Below are 17822 nucleotides of genomic sequence, written 5' to 3'. Positions count from 1 at the left end.
ACAAAAGATGCTGGTATAGCAATAAATTGGGCTATTTAATGGGCTATTCTAAAGTAATAGTTTTCCGTAAGTTCCAATTACATCTAAGTGAACTGAAGAGCATTTTTATTTAAGGCTCCATTGTTCTGTTTCTCTGGCATTTTAATTCAAATAAAGAAGCTACACTTAATCAAAGCGATGGATTTTGAAATACCCACGTATAATTGAAAAGATCATTCCCCAAACAGTGAAAAATATTTTTAAACACAAGTGCTAGCAATTAAACAATTACTGCCTCTTTGTAGTTTGTATCAAAACAGATTTTCCTCTTTCCAATATTTTTTTATATGTAAACACTGCAAAATGTTCAAATTAAGACTTTTTTTTTCTTTTTCTTTTCCTGTTAGTTTTATCGTGAGAAACTGAAAGCATCAACTCTTGTTAGCAAAACCTGAAGCACAAGTTAAAGGCTTTATGAAGTCAGCTGTATTAAGCAATCTCTAACTTGTTTGAACATATTCCTCAGCCTAACTCCAAACCTGCAGCCCTTACCTAGACCCACCAACCACAGACAACAAGCAGTGGCAGGAAGTGTTCTTAAAGCCACACGTGAATACTGAAATGGTCAATTTTAAAGTTCTCTTCTGTTACTGAAGATCCTTTCCTCAGTAACATTCTCACTCTTCATGGGCATTAAGACAACAAAATACCATCACTCATTTTCTGGTTCAGGGAAGAGCTACCATCACATGCAGAGAATATTCAAGTTTTTATCTTCCCATTTGATGTATGGAGGGAAAGAAATCAAGCCTACTGGTATCCCAAAGATGACTGATGACGACTTAAACATATCCATGTTGTGCTCCTGCTCTACCTCCTGCTGAACGAAGAGCTGCACCCTGGAAGCTACACTTCTCCAGCCTCCAAGAGCTTTCAGGAGGCTCTGAAATACCACGTTCAGGGATGCATCCAAGAGAAAGGGCCTTTATCTCCTAGACAAAAACAAGGTTAAGAAACATCTCCAATGTGCTCGATGACCAGGAAATCCATGCAACTGAAACCTGCGGAGCCTATAAAAATGACCAGAAAACAAAGCTATAGACAAGGAGTAATAATATGTACTAGAAATCTTGACTTCATTCTTAAAATGCACTATAGGGGCAATAGGCCTGGAAACAGCAACAGCTTTACTTCTCCTAAAACCTGAGCTTTACGCATTTGAGCATTTAACTCCCAGTGTCACTGAGAGAACTAGTTTTAGGTGAGTTAAATCCTTGGCCACAGCATCCCCTAAGGCCTTGACTTTATGCTGGTTCTCCCAGTTTTACATATGGAATAATTTTGTTATAAACTGCTTTATGTGTTTAATCCTGGTGTAATAGCACCTATACAGAAAGATAAAATAGATATGTCTAAATTAATAAATTCTACAATAACGTCTCTGTGCATCTCCTATGATGCACAAGCTCAGTGAGCAGTAAATGGTATCCCAATGGTGGCCCCTCATCAGAGAAAAACCTAACGCATTGCTCCAGATTTCAGTAACTCAGTATTTTATTAGGACTTACAGATTCTCTTTCACTTGTCACATCTGAAGTTTTGTTCAGTGCTTCCTGTTTGAGTGTCTGCTTCATGCTTTGAAACTTCAGTGTTTTCCACCACTTGAGCTACTGCTCCGTACTGCGTTTTTTCACTGCTAGGCTCTGCTCACCAACTTTCACTGCAACCTTGCCAAAACAGCTCAGTTCAAATTAGCAAGCAGCAGCATGAAGTATATTCATTCTTTTTCTGCTTGTACTAACGCCAACAACAAATGTGCTCCTATGGTTTCTATTTTAGGATCATCTTGTTTTTTTCAGTATTAGGAAACTCAGATCTACTTCTCTGAAATGAAGTTTAAGGGTAATTAAGGAGAAAGAACTGATTCAAAATATTTTATCCTGCAAGTGTGCTCTGAACAGAAACAACACAAGCTCAGAGTTAGGCTAACTCTGTAGAACTTGTATGGAGTCTTTTATTGGGCCTTTGTCAAAGGGACTAAGAGTGGATTTTGTGACTGAGCCACATCAAAGTAAAGCTGCTTCAGGGCAAGTGGGAAGCTGATGACTCATCAGCATGAACAACCCATACGTTCTGACTCATTATCTGCTCCCAGCAGGATGACAGCTCAGATTGCATTGGAGACCATCCAGTCATTTACTTCCGGCTGCACCATCGTTATCAAACATTGGGAAATCTGTTTACATCTCGGTAGGCAGAGCCAAATCATTGCCCAACTTCTCTCTATCCCTCTGTCCTTTGTATGCAATAAATAAATAAATAAATAAATAAGGGTGCAAAAAGGAAGTTTGGTCTCAAATAAGATTCCACCAGAAGTGCTTTGGCACCGCATGATGTAGCATACTTTTAAACAAATTGATAGGTTCTGAAATTAAAAAAAGAAATGGCCTTGGTCATCAACATCCTGATCTATTAAGTGAGCCTGTTCATGGTGCTGCAGTGCAATACCTGCTAAAACCACCACCAGGTCCAAACCACACAGTATTTCAGCCAAGAGTAGCATAAGGGATCTAGCAGCAGAAGATAAACTCTGGTCACGTACAACTAACAGGTAGCCTACCTAGTCCTCAGCTCCAGGACACCTCTCACCATTCCCTCTGTGTGAGGCCTAATGACTACATGTGGCAAGGTCAAGCGAATGAATTCTTCTGTCAATGTGCTGAGCCTGGAAACAAACCCTGCTAATTACTTTTCAGCTAGATGCAAAGGTTGATCTGATGGACCCTGAAGTCCCATGACTGTAAGTCAAAATAAAATAGAGAAAAAGGCTTGGAAATATGCAGCAGGGAATATGAGGCAGGGCCAGACTACTCCTTTCAGCAGCACTCTGCAGCCAGAACAGCTTGAACTGGGAAATGGATGGGTTATGTTCAGTTTATTTCAAATGCAGCTGTGGTCTAGTGTTTTCTGGAAGAGGAGGGCACAGCTGGAAAAATAAATGAAAATCAACCATGATACTTTTGTACTTTCATTTTATTAAAAAAAAAAAAAATCAACAATCACACACTATATTAGCTTTTCACTACGAAGAACCTTTACAACTCCTCTCCCTTCAATGTAAGAGATCCTGCTTATGCCTAGGGCATCTCAGAGTGAACTGCTGGTGGCAGCCCATGATCGGGCTGCATCACAGCAGTCCCGGTGGGCCCTGCTGACAGCCCTCATGCAGATGGCGGTAGGCACTGCAGCAGCTGGAACGACTGCTAAGCATTGTTTCCTAACTTCAGCATTTAATGATACCCTGGTATGATTCATCAGTTATCAGCAAAGCAGAAAAAAAGTTTCCCCTATTCATAACCAAAATAATAATAATAGTTTACAAAAGACAATAAACAAGCATATGCACATGAGGACAAAGCACCTATTAGACAGAAGAGCTTAAAGTTGTGTGTTAGTGATTTCACTTATACTGCTTGCTTCAATTCAGCAGTTGGAAGGAAAAGATTTTATCTTTCGTGATATCGCCAGATATCACCAGATAGGACATATCATGATATCATGATATCAGATATCACCAGATTTCAGATATCAGACATCATGGTATCACCAGAAGGACACAAATGCATGTAAAAACAGAATCTCTCAATCACTTCACCACTGGAAGTGCAGAAATTAATAACTAACATTCAACAGTTCAACAACTCATTCTTGTAGTAGGCCCAAGCAATTGCCTACAGTACTTCAACTTGCAGATTTATCTAATGGTATCCACAATGCTTGCTTTTTCAGGCAGCAATAATGTTTCATGAAGATTTCATGAAGCTTTAACAAGCAGACACAATGCAGTTACTAAACTGATGGCGCTGAGGACTTTGTTTTCCTATTGCACATCATCGTAATCTCTAATCTTGAAGCTGGAACATCACATAAGTATTTGGATATGTACTATCCTATGCTAAATACTAATTAAAATAACTTCTTGAGTGAAAATAGTTGCTCTTTTTCTGTATTAGTTTCAACTCACTACCTTGAGGAGAACCTTAAGGATGTCCTACTAAGCTTCCCCATAACCGACTGATCCTATTGTTAGCATATGCTGCAGACTTAAACATTAAACTAGTTATACAAATGGAAACAAAACACCCTTTGAGTTCTATTGACAACTTAACCTTTAGGATTTGGATGAAATTCCAATCCTTGAGAAAAAGGAAAAAGGGCACTGAATGCAACTATTATATACAACATTGTAATGGAATTGTTTAATGTATGCAATATATAACATTGTCAATGCATTTGTTCGATAGATGTCTGTATCATTTAAAGATACATATTAATGATCCGATTAAAAAGCACACTTGTTTTATTTGGGGAAATAAATAGTAATCCGAAACAAAATACTCCCTTGAGAGATACATGAGACATTTTCTGATTCATGAAGTTACTGAAGTTGTTAAATAGGCTGCAGAATGAAAAATAATTAATTGTCCTCTACTTGATCTAGAGGCTGAATTCATCTTCTGTGATTCCAATTCCTTTTTCACCAGCAGAAAAGCCCTGTCAGAAGTTAGCATGTTTGTGAGCAATCAGGGTGTACATAAACAAAATATAATACTTCCTGTAATAAGAAAGGAGAGTCAACTCATCTCATAAATATTCTTTTACTACCAAGCTGGCATTTCTAGGAAAACCAATAGTATTTTAACTTACTCTACATTCTAGTAAAAACCAAAACCAAAACAAAGCTAACCAACAACAAAGAACACCCTTCTTCATAAAGAATCAGATATTTATTCACGCAAGAACAGATTATTAATACAAACATCCAAAACTGGACATAAGAAAAATTCTCCTGTAAGGTTGCATCCCACTGCATCATCCAGGGCAGAGAAGTGGATGACTTTGCAGAATTTGGTCTGAGGGTCCCCTGCAGTCTACACTCTTATTTCAAGTTCTGCTTTCTGAGTCTGTTAGAAAATCACCATTAACGTCTCCCAAGCAATGTACACTTTGCACGTGCATTAAGAATGGATTTTTTTTCCCAACACTGGTGTCTATGTGACCAAAGAATTCATGCGTTGAACCCACTGTTGTATCTATAATCTCTGATATTTTGCTTTTTAACTAACCATGGTGGACTCCCTTCTCTTTGTGATTTGAAGAACTGTCAAGCACTTCAGATCACTGTGATACACGTAAGTACACTTTTTAAAAAGGTTTTTAGCTACAGAAATAAAGTATTTTCTACTCCAAACTTCAGAGCAGGCACACCTGCAGTCTTGTGGGCCTCTGCCTGGCTGTCATCAACATCAACACCTTCTCTACGATTCCATACTTAACCATTTAGAAGATTCCCTCAGCACATGGGAAAATTTCAAGGGGTTCATCTCCTACCTGACGTACACACTCGGGAAAAAATCACACTGCTTCTAGTGAATGGACTCACAAGAAAAGAAAGAGAAATTGAATGTTTCCTGTACTGTCTGCAGACTTACATGTTTTTATTACATCCCTGCTTTTAATTTTCAAGGACAGTTTGGAATATAAAAGAAGGTTTAATATATAAATGGTACTTTTCACAGTCAGCTCCCATTATCAATTGTGTTCAGCTCACATAACTCCTGATCCACAGGTCCTCAATACCTCATTCCGCTAAATAAAAATGGATCAGGGTATAAATAGTTTTTGGGGGAGTTTCTTACAAAATGTAGATTCACAAAATATTGGTTCCTGCTCTTCAGAAAATTTCAGTACACAAAGCTATCCTACTTCAACTGTTTTTTTCTTTGTGATTCAAGATAGAGGTCATTAGCTAGCAGATGAACTGTTCTGGGGTCTTATTTCCACCTTCCATAGGATGAACTGATTGGCTCCCATGGAAAAGAAGTCCATACAAATAACCACATTAATCACTAGAGTTCAGAAAGTTTGCCTTTTATAATCTGAAACCACCATGTATCCAGGAAATCCTGCCAGACAGTCACTGTTTGCAAATGGATGGGAAATGCAACCATTTGCCATCAAAAACAGATGAAAAACAGGATCTGGTTAAAAGTCCAAATCTTTGCCCAGACAAAACCATTCCAAAATAAAGAAACAATGTCTGCTAGCTGATAGTTGACCTCAGCCAAGGAAAGGTGACAGTTCTACTCACTGTACATAATTTGAGCATTTTACAATGAGGTCAGGATTTTAAATAAGATTTTGCTGAAGGAAGTGAGCCACTGTCAATACTGACACTGCGGTAATATTCTGATCGAATGTATTCTACTCATAAGTAAATCTGCCTTTCCAAAGTTTAAGTATATGTATGGACAAGCAAGACTTCCCTCAAGTTGATAATAATGTACAGAAATACCAGACACTTACCAGGATAGCTGTATCCCAATGATTCACAGTGGACTGCACTGTTCAGTTAGAAACAAGCTCACTACTAAGAGTCAAAAGACACTCTCTGAGAATGCAAGTAAAGACATGACCTGCAAGGAGTTCTGTCATCTTAATGAGGATTTGTGATGCTTTACTGGCACTCCAAGGAAAGGAATAAAGCAATTCTATTTTACTACATTTTACCAGTTAAATTTTAATTTGTTGGTACTTTCATGATCTGCAATAACAAAAGTATTCAGATCCTTACCTGAGTGATAGGTAAGCACAGTCATTCTGCACTGTTCTTTTCACTTCAGCTGCTATCAGCTGAAACATGGTTGGGATTAGAGAGCATTTTACTTTAGGTATAACTGAATTGTGACATGGGACATACAGCACGTATGTGCCCCTAAAGCCATGGCTTACAATGGCAATGAAGTCAGGGTGCCAGCTTTGCCATTCTTGACACATAGGTTTCTGTATCCTGTTTTTTTTTTTTTTTCTTGAGAATTCAGAGTAGGGGAAAAGTTAGCAGGATTTACTCAGGTCCACCAAGCCAAGACTCCAGCATATCCCCATTGGAATTTTACTGTCAGAGGAATACTGGGATAAAGTAAATCATTTGTAAACTGCTGATCTCTCAGCAGTTAACACCCTTTTTTTTTAATTAAAAAAAGTGATTTATGTAAAAAAATCACTTACTGATTACAATTTTAATGGCTGGCAGAGCTTTGACTCAAAGAGAACATTTTCCTTCCGTCAGTATCTAAAATACTGTCTTAAGAGACAGGCTGCAACACTCACATGCGTAACAACAAACAAAGTCAGGACAAACATCACGTCTGCATTAGGTGGAATTTTTGCAGTGATATGCTCTTTCTCTGTGGCCCCAAGAACTTCAGTTGAGATATTTTTTCCCACCATTCTTAGTACAGTCATTAAGAAGAAAAATAAAAATCATCTCCAACTAGCCAAATTTACGTATTAGGAGAGAATTTGTATTCTGGAATCAAAAGACTAGAATCCATTTAAGAGCTTGGGATGAAGACGCTTGAGGCTGTTGAGCTGGCACTGGTCCAGCAGCACGTCAGCAGTTACAAACTATCAGACGTATCTGAATTACTCTGTGCAATGAATCTGCAAAGACTGTAGAACAAGTGGCACTGATGCTCAGTTGGATCTAAATCCCTGCATTACCTCAAAGGCAGATTTTGGAGACTTCAGCTCACTCGGTCAGATTAATTTCTGATGGTTTTGCATGCTGCAAGGACTCTTTAATCGCAGTCAACGTGATCTTCCCACGGAGTATGTCACTCGTGCAGAATTCAGAAAACCCAATCTCACATTTTCCTTTGTTTTCTTTTAATTTTAGATTGTAGAGGCGATAAAAACATTTTAAACTACCAGAGTAGCTCAGCCCCTGCCTTGTCATTACATCAGCTTGTTTTCTTTCCACTGAATTATAAAACAACCATAAAAGACTTTTCATGCAGCAAGAAAACCTGCTGGAATTGTCTTTAGGAAAAAATCAAAAACAAAACCCTAAACCCAAAGTGAACCATTAATTCTAAGATTAAATATGTGTTGAACTATGCACAGCTAAGTGCAACATCAAAAAAAATGATCTGTTGCTTGATGTCTCAGACTTCCCAGGGAATTTATTTTCCCCTGTACGTATGTAAATAAAAATCAAGAGGAAAGGAAAAACAACCAGTGTTCCCAAGACTATTAAAATGTTTAGAATTTTGGCTGGGTGACCCTCAGTTGAAGCTCTGCTACTGCTGATCACATCCACAATCCTTATACCAACAACTGCCTGCAGAGGCTTTCACAAGGCTATCAGAATAACTTTGAAACTGACCTTTTCACATTCTTTATCTATTTTGTGGAGGGTAGCAGAGTGGGTGGACTTCGAGTAAATTAAAAAATGAAAACATGCAAGCAGAACATAATTGAAGGAAAGGTAGTGCAGAATCAGCAGCTCCAGAAATTTTCATAAATAGGTGATTTTTATTTTTTATTTTTTATTTTATTTTTGGAACTGTGCCCCCCTTTCTCTTTAAATACGAGGACTGATGGAGGATTTTCTGCTTTCACATTTGGGATGACTGGAAAAGGTGGGTTTTTTTGTTTGTTTGTTTTAATCCTGAGAACAGCACACATCTAAAAACAGAATCTTTCCTAGCTTTGCTAAGATACCTTTTAGATACCTTTTGCAACACACTGACTACCCTCAGTGCTGAATCTTCAGCAATGCCTTAATTTCTCCTAAACACAAACCTTTTATCATCGTATTTTCAGCAAGATGTAAATAATGTCACCAGAAAACCTCTTCCATCATCCAGCCTTATGGTGACCAGAGCAGTGGCATAATTTTATTGATTCTCCACTACTGTAATGTCTTTCAGCAGCAGATTAAATCAAAATGTCTACAGAAAATAGGAATGGAGAAGAACCCTCTGTCACCTCTCAGGAAAAAGGTGTTTTTTCTACAGTTAAGATCTAACATTTGGGTGACATCAGGGCTGAGACAGCTCCCTTTGAGAAGCAACCCCACAGCTGGGCACTGCCCCCAGAGCAGCACGAGGGTACTGGCAGCCATGGCTCTGCACATGGGGCTCACAGGAGTCACACGCTGCATCCACATACACCAACCAATGCATCAGCCTTCGACCCACAGTCCTCACAGTAACTTCACATCAAATCCTCATTTTTGACATGTGCCTGTGAAATTAATCTGCAAAAAATTCCTCACTTCTAAAGGCAAAAGAAGTTACACTGCTGTTTGAATATATACAGTAGAATGAGTAGAATGTCAAAAGCAATTAGGAAAATATAGTGACAAAACTAAATGTGACATAAGAACCTTTTGTGAAGAACTCCCACACTAAATTCTGCTCTGACATGCTCAGAAATGTTGACCTTTCACTGCATTCTCCATGAAGCCATGCAGCGATGGCCACACAGTACAGGCTGCACTCATGTACAGATGCAAAGCCTGTGCTGAGGAGGCTGTGGGACAGTCCTATTCTGTGTGCCCGCTGCAGGCTGGAGCAGCAGTCATTAGGGCCAGATGCTGAGCTGAGGGGCTGCTTTGGTCCCAGCTGTCCAGTCAAGCAGACAACCCAAACTCCTCCTCCTTCCAAAAACAGAGGCATCAAAACCACATCCACCAAATTACTTTTCAGGCAAAAAAAGACTTTTAAAAACATGGTCTGTAAAACTAATAAACTGCACTCAGGCAACTCCCTTCCTCTTACGACTGCTAAGTCTCTTCTGTGAAAAACTTTGTTTTATTTCCAAACATGTTTGGATGTAGAATGTGTTTTGCACAAACGCTCACCAGTTTCTGAGAGCCAGCCTGCAGAGGGTACTGAGGAGCAGCCATGGTCCTACCTGTGAGCCCTGGGATCTTGCTGCTGCTGGTGGGCCAGGGCTGAGCCGGCCTCACCAGGATGTGGCTCTGCATGTGCTTGGCACGGCAACAAGCTTACACTGTAAGAAACAACTCCCATGGAGTAAAATTCAATGTTTACTCCCGTATGCTCACAGTTTCTATGCACAGAAATTTTCCATCAATACGAACAGAAGCTGATCAGTTCTTAACATGCTCATGCCTGGCATTATCAATCTCTATAGGCACTTCTGAGCTGTGTGTCAGTGCCTTGATCACTAATCCGCTGCCTCACACACACTACCAGAAAGCAGATGGACACAATTCTCCGGCAGCAGCATCACAGGTGACAGCACGGAGTCCCACAGCGCAGGACCAGGCAGCTGGGCCAGGCCTGAGGAAAGTAGTCAGGTTCTGAGAGCTTCTTTTAAACAAAACACGCAGATTAAATTGAAGCCTGACCACAGCCTTTAAAAATCTCACATAAACAAGCAATCTCATGGTTCAGATACAATTCTCAATTTCAGAAACAGGGTAGATGTTAATACAACCTTAAAGAGGTTGAAGAGTTTTATTGACTTACTTCTTCATTTTGTGATGCTTACACCATTGCTCACCAGTCAAGCATTGAAAAATAGGAATATGGAGCATTTAATAAAAACACTGACAGCAGAAAGACTGGGAAAGTTGATCATAGGTACAAAAAGCATTACTTGCAGTGTAGAAAAAAACTGAGATGTTCCATGGTTGTGTTCTTCTACACACCGACCTGAAGTGCTGTCAGAACACTGCACCTATTTGGATCAGGAACACACTGAAATCCAGTGAAAAGAGCGAGCATTCTGGCTCACAAGCAGAGTGTGCTGCAGGCGGTGCGTGGCTCTGGACAGATGAGCACAGCAGGGAGAGCTACTCCCAGACCATGGCTTTGCCACCGTGCTGTGCAGTGATGGCCAGTGCAGGCCCGGGAAATGTAGGCAGCCAGCTCCCCATCCACAGCCCCACTTCTGCTGCAGCACCTCGAAGTAACACCACACAATTACTGCAGTTCTAATGCAATACATTCTGTCCAGATCTTTAACGAGCACTACTCTGTCTCCTTGCAGTAGATTCAGTCACACCCGCTCAGAGGATGCTCACAGGTAGGGAAACAGAGGATGCTGCAGTGCAGTGCTATGTCCCTAAGCTTTACGTTACCAGAGTTCATGCAGCAGTCACAGGCACTACAATTAACACTGTGCCTGGATTCTGACCCTGACAAATGCAACACGATCCACCCCCACCCCCATATTGCACCCACTTCTCTCCCTCCCTCCTTCTAAATAAGAGGGGGGAAATGCCAGAAGTCTGTGTGTTGAAATTCAGCCCACACTACATTTCCTTCAGATTTAATTGCTTCCATACAATCTGCATCTGCTAGTCACACTAGGCCCCGGGACATGAAACGTGCTCCATCACAGAGGAGCTCTTGTCCTGTGAGAATTTCCATATATGAAGAGAAGGAGGTACGGGTAAAATCAAGTGGAGCAAGTGAAATTAAACAGGTTGTCACCTTCACCCAGAGCACGCAAACAGCAAGCAAGCCAAGGCTTCACCACCAGCTCCATCAAGCTTTGAGAGAGAACACTGAAGGCTGAAGGGACTGGGGTATGCTCTGCGCAGCAAAGCCTCTTGGTGTGGATGTGGTCCATCAGGTTAAGAAGCAGATGGCTCTGCGTCCTAGCCCCTATTTACAAATAGAGTAGTTGTTCAGCCTGGAGAAGAGAGATGGCTGCGTGGAGATCTCACTGCAGCCTTCCAGTATTTAAACAGGAGGGGAATCACTTTTTACTCAGGTAGACGGTGATAGGATAAGAGGGAATGGTTTTAAGCTCAAGGAGGGAAGGTTTAGATTAGATGTCAGGAGAAGTTCTTCACAGAGAGTGGTGAGGTGCTAGAACAGGCTGCCCAGAGAGGCAGTGGATGCTCCAACCCTAGAGGTGTTTGAGACAAGGTTGGATGGAGCCCTGGGCAACATGGGCTAGTACCAGAACTGGAGGCTGGTGGCCCTGCCTGTAGCGGAGGGGTGGATGCTTGCAAGCAGAAGCTTGATGATCCTTGGAGTCCCTTCCAACACAAGCCGTTCTATGATGACCAGGGCAGATCATCTGTAGCACACATAAATTATAAAAACAACTAGTCATTCCTACCTAGAGCAGTCCAAACTACTCATAAAGCCAACTCTCCTTTAGATGTTTCCAGAAAAACATTTTCATGATTGCATTAGCACCTCTGTCTATTCCATACATTTCTTCCTAAAATATGTTAATTGATATCCTTTTCTGGTTGATTTATGCACACAAGAATTATACTTTAAGCTCATATTATGAAATGGATATGTGATTATTATCATCCATCAACGAACAAATACTTCTGAACAATCTTCAATTCTTCAGGATTGACAAAAAGACTAAACAGTGGGCTTAAGGTAAATTTTACTAAGCCAGTGCACTTCTCTACATGTACAGTAATTAGCAATTACTAGCTTAAAAATGTACATCAGTCCAATATATCCAATTTTCTATCAACAAAATATTGTTTATAGAAGGGTTTTCACCAATTTCCTAGATCACTTAGGAGTGCACATACCTAAATTTAATACAACTTTTGCGTTTAGACAAACCTTCACAACAAGCTTCTTGTGTATTTCTTCAGAGGAAACTCTTCTTGGCAAACACTTCCAGCTTCAGCACAGCCCTGTGCTGAGTTTTATTCTCTGACCCTTTACAGCTCAGTGAAAATGTAGCTCATATCCTAACACAGAAAATCCAGGAACTGCATCACTTCCTGCAAATTGAACACATCCTCAAAGCAATTTTATTCCAGACCCGCTTCTGCTATCCCTTTATTAAACACCACATTCTAACCATCATATTAACCACTGAATTTTATTAAGCACCACAGCTTACACTGCTTTAGATTTTGAGAAAATAAACTACTGATCATGAGAAGACACTATCTGGATTAGAAAAAGTATAATTACTAACTTTCTTTGGAAACTCTGCAGCCATTCCTACTACCAAATTCAGAGGAAAAACATGGCTTACAGATCCTTAGGAGATTTTTTGATCACTTATTTGATGTTATTAGAGCTCCCCTAGACAAAGCCCACCTAGTCAACCTTTGCCATGAGTGAGGTCTGGCCTAGCTTTGACACCGAGAGGTCAAAATTACTCTGCACGTCAAGTTGGCTCCATATACACAGGGAGATAAAATGCAATTCTCAGCCACACAGAAGTTAAGAAAGTCCTCTGGCTTTTTAACAACATCAGTAAAACAGAATTTGATGAGTTAACAGAGCAGACAGATAGCATTCTAACACTGTCAAACACAGCTTGCAAATTTAGTTTTGGTGTGTACCTCCCAGAGCATCTCTAATATGAAGCACAAAGGTGAGTTATATCTGAATCTCCATTGAGCAAACTTCAATATTGTATCACAGCTTTCCTATCTGTTTGGAACTCTTTAAAATAAGTTGGTAGGTGCATCAGTTTCAGACAGGCATCGCTTGCAGTACTGCATCTCAGAACAGTCTTGCACAGCATAATTTCTTTGGAACAAAGGAGCATGGCCAAGGGCAGTAATGCAAGCACAAAGGGACCACTAAGTCACACCTGAGCAACCAGTGGGTACAAGGGGAAAACACAAACCCCTATGGTGTGTATGAAATGCTCCGAAAGCTCTATTCTTCCCTAATAAGTGCCTCTCTCTAACACACCACACCAAAACCAGCAAGAGTGTATGGCCTCTAGCTTGGCACTATCTTTCTACAAGGACCACTGCTGGCATCAAATATTACAGCCCCTGCAGAACTAACACAAACTGCCCTCATGGAAAACTTGTATTTGGAAATCACTCAAGCACTTTAACTGGTTTAATATTACCAGTTTTGTTGTTTGCATGGAAAAAAAAAAAGTATTCTCATAGTATCTGTGTTACTTTTTTGACTCAAAGTTCTGCTGGACCTGCTCAGCAACATAAAACTGTCCGTGCGTTAAGAAAAGCTTTTTAACCAACAGAAACCAGGAGGAAAGGTTCAAACATCTCAAGCAGATCACAGACTGAAAGCAATTAGCCCTCTCTGCCCTTGACCAGGCTTCTATTGGCAAATATGTCCCGGTATGGCAAACGTTCACTGTACCATTAAAAAAAAACAACAAGCACATAGAAGTGGCAACAAGTTTCACAAATGTGTTCAGTGTAAGCACCGTAACTCTATTTACCTTCTGGAATGAAATCACACTCTGATCACAAAGCACTCTACATGCACCAAGAAAACATTAAAAGCTTTGTCTTCATTTCAAATACGAGGCTGTACTGCCTTAAAACAAACTGCTGGAAATAATACTTGAAAAATTCTTTTCGCTGAATATGTGTACACAGCTCTGCATGTGGATCGATAGGCAACAGACATTCCCACTTACCAACACAAGAGCTACACAAGGCAGTTGGCCTGTCTTTCCAGAAATCCTTTTTATCAGAAATAAATCACACTTAAATTTTTTCCCCCCATGCACACAGGGAAAAATGTTTTAGATAACATTGCTGTGAGTGCGTGTTTATTACTCTGCCTTCCATCCCCCACTTCTGCGGTTTGGTATTTAATTACAGGGTGGAGTGGTCCCCAGGCTACTTATGTTTCTTCAAGCCCCAGCCAGAAAACTTCTGCAGGAACTGACATGCACGAGTGTGCGTGCTGCGAGTTGTAGCTGGTTCCTGGTCAGCAGTGCTAACCAAGATCATTGCTAGCTGAGAGGCCACTGCAACTTTCACCCAACAGTTCTTGAAAATATATCTAAATAAAAGAAACGGCATGCTTTACAGGTCACAGGGCAGATCACAGATCATAGGACACAGTCCGGCTGCACGCTTTTCATTTTCTCCTCAATTTTCTTTTGCTAATGAATATTACCAAATTTTTATCATCAGGCTGGAAAGAAATGACAATTTTTTGACAGACAACCCCTGAATTTACTGTCCAAGGTAAATGGAACCTAGTATGCTTGGTTTGACCAAACACGACTTCTAATTGCATCATCCAACTTGAATCCTACATAACACTGCATAGCTTTAAATGCAACTCTCCATAAACAATTTTAAATTCCTGCAGAAAACGCTATTTTCACCTAAAAAAATTACATAACTTGCAAAATATTGTGGCTCAAACAGGATCAATTTATAGTTAGGTATTACATCCAGAAGCATTGAGGTCTAAAAATATATATATGTTTTTCCAATTAATTTTTACAGAAATGAGGAAAGTTCTCACTGGAGAAAGAAAGCTGGGGAAACAACAAATAGACTAATTTAGGTAACAAATTACAGACACAATGAAAAATCTACCTTATATTAAAAGGATGTCGTTAATCAGAGTATTACCGTTGGTACAATTTGGGAAAAATAAGAAAGACACAGCGGGGTTTTATCCATGGCTTTTTTTAATACAGGACCCACAGTCTTTCAGACCCAACAAGAATTCAGCATCTTGGAACACTCTATCTATGTCAGAAATGTGGGACAGGTGAAGGTGAAAACATGTGAGCACATTTTGATATCAGTCAAAGCCAAATGGCAGACAAAGATTATGTTATGTGATCTATAGCTGGAGTGCAAACACTTGCTTGCCAAGCCCTAGCAAGAATTTATATAAAATATTTATTCGGGAACAACCTGCTACAGTGCTCCTATCCATAGCTCCCCTTCCTCTGTACTGCTCTACTGAGAAAAATGCATGAGAATTACAGAGATAATATCTCAGTTAGGTGATAAACCAGATTAATAACAGACTCATAAATCTGGGTCCTTGTGAGCACCCACACACACTGACATACAGAATGGCAGAAAGAAATGTATTTGCACTCTTTTATCTGAGGGTGACAAGAAGCACAACACAGAGCATACAAAGGAATTCAAGGACTGGGCTGTCTGGAGATTCCAAAGCCACAAAGAAAAGAAATCATTATAGAATCATGTAAATGATGTATTTAGTTGCTTTTGCAGGAAAGAAACACTCCCTGCCTTCCCCGAGTCCTATCATGTGCTTGGTATGGCTGAATACACACAGACATGCAGTCTCATATGAGCTCAAGACATGCCTATTCTGACAGGCAATGGGTAGGCAATCCCACAGCCCAACTCCACTATTTATTCCATTAGAAAACACCTGGAACACTGCATTTGGATGTGAAGTCTTCAGCACAGGGGAGAGATGGACCTGCTGGAGTGTACCCAGAGGAGGGCAAGGGATGATCCAAGGGGTGGAACACTTTCCCTACCAGGACAGGCTGAGAGATGGGGCCATTCAGCCTGGAGAATGCTCCAGGGAGACCTGAGAACACCCTGTCAGGACCTAAAGGGGCCGAAAGAAAGAAGGAGGCAGACTCATTAGCAGGACCCATCGTGTCAAGACAAGGGGAAATGGTTTCAGTCTAGAAGAGGGGAGATTTAGACTGGATATAAGAGAAAAGTTTTTACAATAAGAGTGGTGAGACACTGGCACAGGTTGCCCAGAGAGGTGGTGGGTGCCCCATCCCTGCAGAAGCTCCCAGTCAGCCTGGATGGGGCTCCGAGCACCTGATGGAACTGTAGGTGTCCCTGTATTGCAGCAGAGTGGGACCAGATGGCATTTAGAGTTCCCTTCCAGCTCAAACCATTCTATGATTCCAAACCTTCTGCAGCTGTGCCTTTGCCAGGTTACCACAGTGCTACTTCATCTGCAATGAATCCGGAGCAGAGATACAGAGCCCACCGAAATAACGTGCCGCTGCCTTAGCACATACTACAACTACTGTCTGTTCCCAGCCCTATCAAGCTACTTTGAACCAAATTCCAAACATCATGAATAAGATACTTCAAACATAGCGGACAGACAGTTCGGCTGTCACGTTTGTTCAAACACGTCTCCAAAGCAAGGGAGCCCCGCGCCCACAGACCGCACACCCCGCCGTCCCGCGCTCCGCACAACTCCTCACAACACGACACCGAGCTCAGACCGCGAACGTTCGCGTTCGGATCCGGGGAGGGAAGCGGCAGCGCGGGGGGACAGCATAAGAAGCCGGGAAGCTGCACGGGCGGGCAGGGGACTCCTCCACCCTCCCTCCCGCTCTGCCCCTTCCCACCGCCGCCCCGGGCCTCTCTCTCTCCCGGCGCACCCACCACAGACCCCATTGCCCGCGCCCGCCCCGCGAGCAGCCCCCGCCCGGCGCCGCGCTCGCTCACTTGAGGAAGTAACGCTGTCCCGTGTGCGTGAGCGCCATCTCCCAGCCGGGCGGCAGCGGCAGTTCGTCCGTCACGTCGTAGGAGCGCTGCCGGAGGTGCCCGTGCTGAGGCGCGGCGGCCGAGCCCACGAGCGAGGCAGGAGAGGAGTGCGAGCGGACGTGCTGCGCGGCGACGGGCCGCGGCGGGGGGCCGCCCGAGTCCGTGCTGGACTGCCGCGAGTGCGAGCCCGAGTCGGGCTCCTTGAAGAAGGACTCGGGCAGGATTTTCTTCCGCCAGGAGCTAGGCCGGGGGTTCATGACCGCGTTGAAGAGTGCCTCGAGCTCCGTGTCCAGGTCCTGCGTGATGTGGATCACCTGCTGCCCCGGCGGTGGGGCCGCGGGCGAGGGGTTCATTTTCCCCCCTTCAGCCTCGACGGCGGGGCGGGCGGGCGATGGCCGGCACCAGCCCCGCTGTGTGGAGGACGCACCCCGCGGAGCGCTGGGCGGTCCCAGAGGCGCGTCGCTGTGCCGGAGCGGGCGGCAGCGGCACGACACTACCAGCAGCGACCTCGTCCCGGCGGAGGGGCGGGCGGGTCAGCCCACGGGCAGCGCGGCGCCCTCCCCCGGGCCGAACCGCCCCAGGCCGCGCTGGGGCGAGGACTGTACCGCCCCCCCGCGACGGCCCGGCCCCTGCCCCGCCCGCGGTTATGCAACGGCCGCGAAAAGTTTGGATCCTCTGAACCGCTGTGGGACGGCGTGGTTTTAGTCTGGCTCTCGGGTGCGGTACTGGTGAGGGCTGCGCTCGCCGGGAACCCCTCGTAGCCGCCCGGGCCCTGTCAGCGCGATCC

The 17822-nt window shown here is 42.7% G+C and overlaps 1 protein-coding gene across 2 annotated transcripts in view; it reads right to left on the bottom strand.

Moving 5' to 3' along the window:
* WWTR1 (WW domain containing transcription regulator 1) overlaps positions 1-17553 on the bottom strand; it is a 43667-nt gene extending 26114 nt beyond the window's left edge. For both annotated transcript variants that reach the window (XM_040705990.2, XM_003641786.5), the window contains exon 1: positions 16997-17553. In XM_040705990.2, the coding sequence (XP_040561924.1) occupies positions 16997-17388 (392 nt within the window). In that variant the 5' untranslated portion in view covers positions 17389-17553. The remainder of the gene's footprint in view (positions 1-16996) is intronic.
* Between the last annotated feature and the right edge of the window lie 269 nt (positions 17554-17822).

The sequence above is a fragment of the Gallus gallus genome, chromosome 9 (assembly GCF_016699485.2).
Source record: "Gallus gallus isolate bGalGal1 chromosome 9, bGalGal1.mat.broiler.GRCg7b, whole genome shotgun sequence".
Lineage (NCBI taxonomy): Eukaryota > Metazoa > Chordata > Aves > Galliformes > Phasianidae > Gallus > Gallus gallus.
Note: the sequence above shows the minus strand (reverse complement) of the source record. Positions and strands in the feature narration are given on the sequence as shown.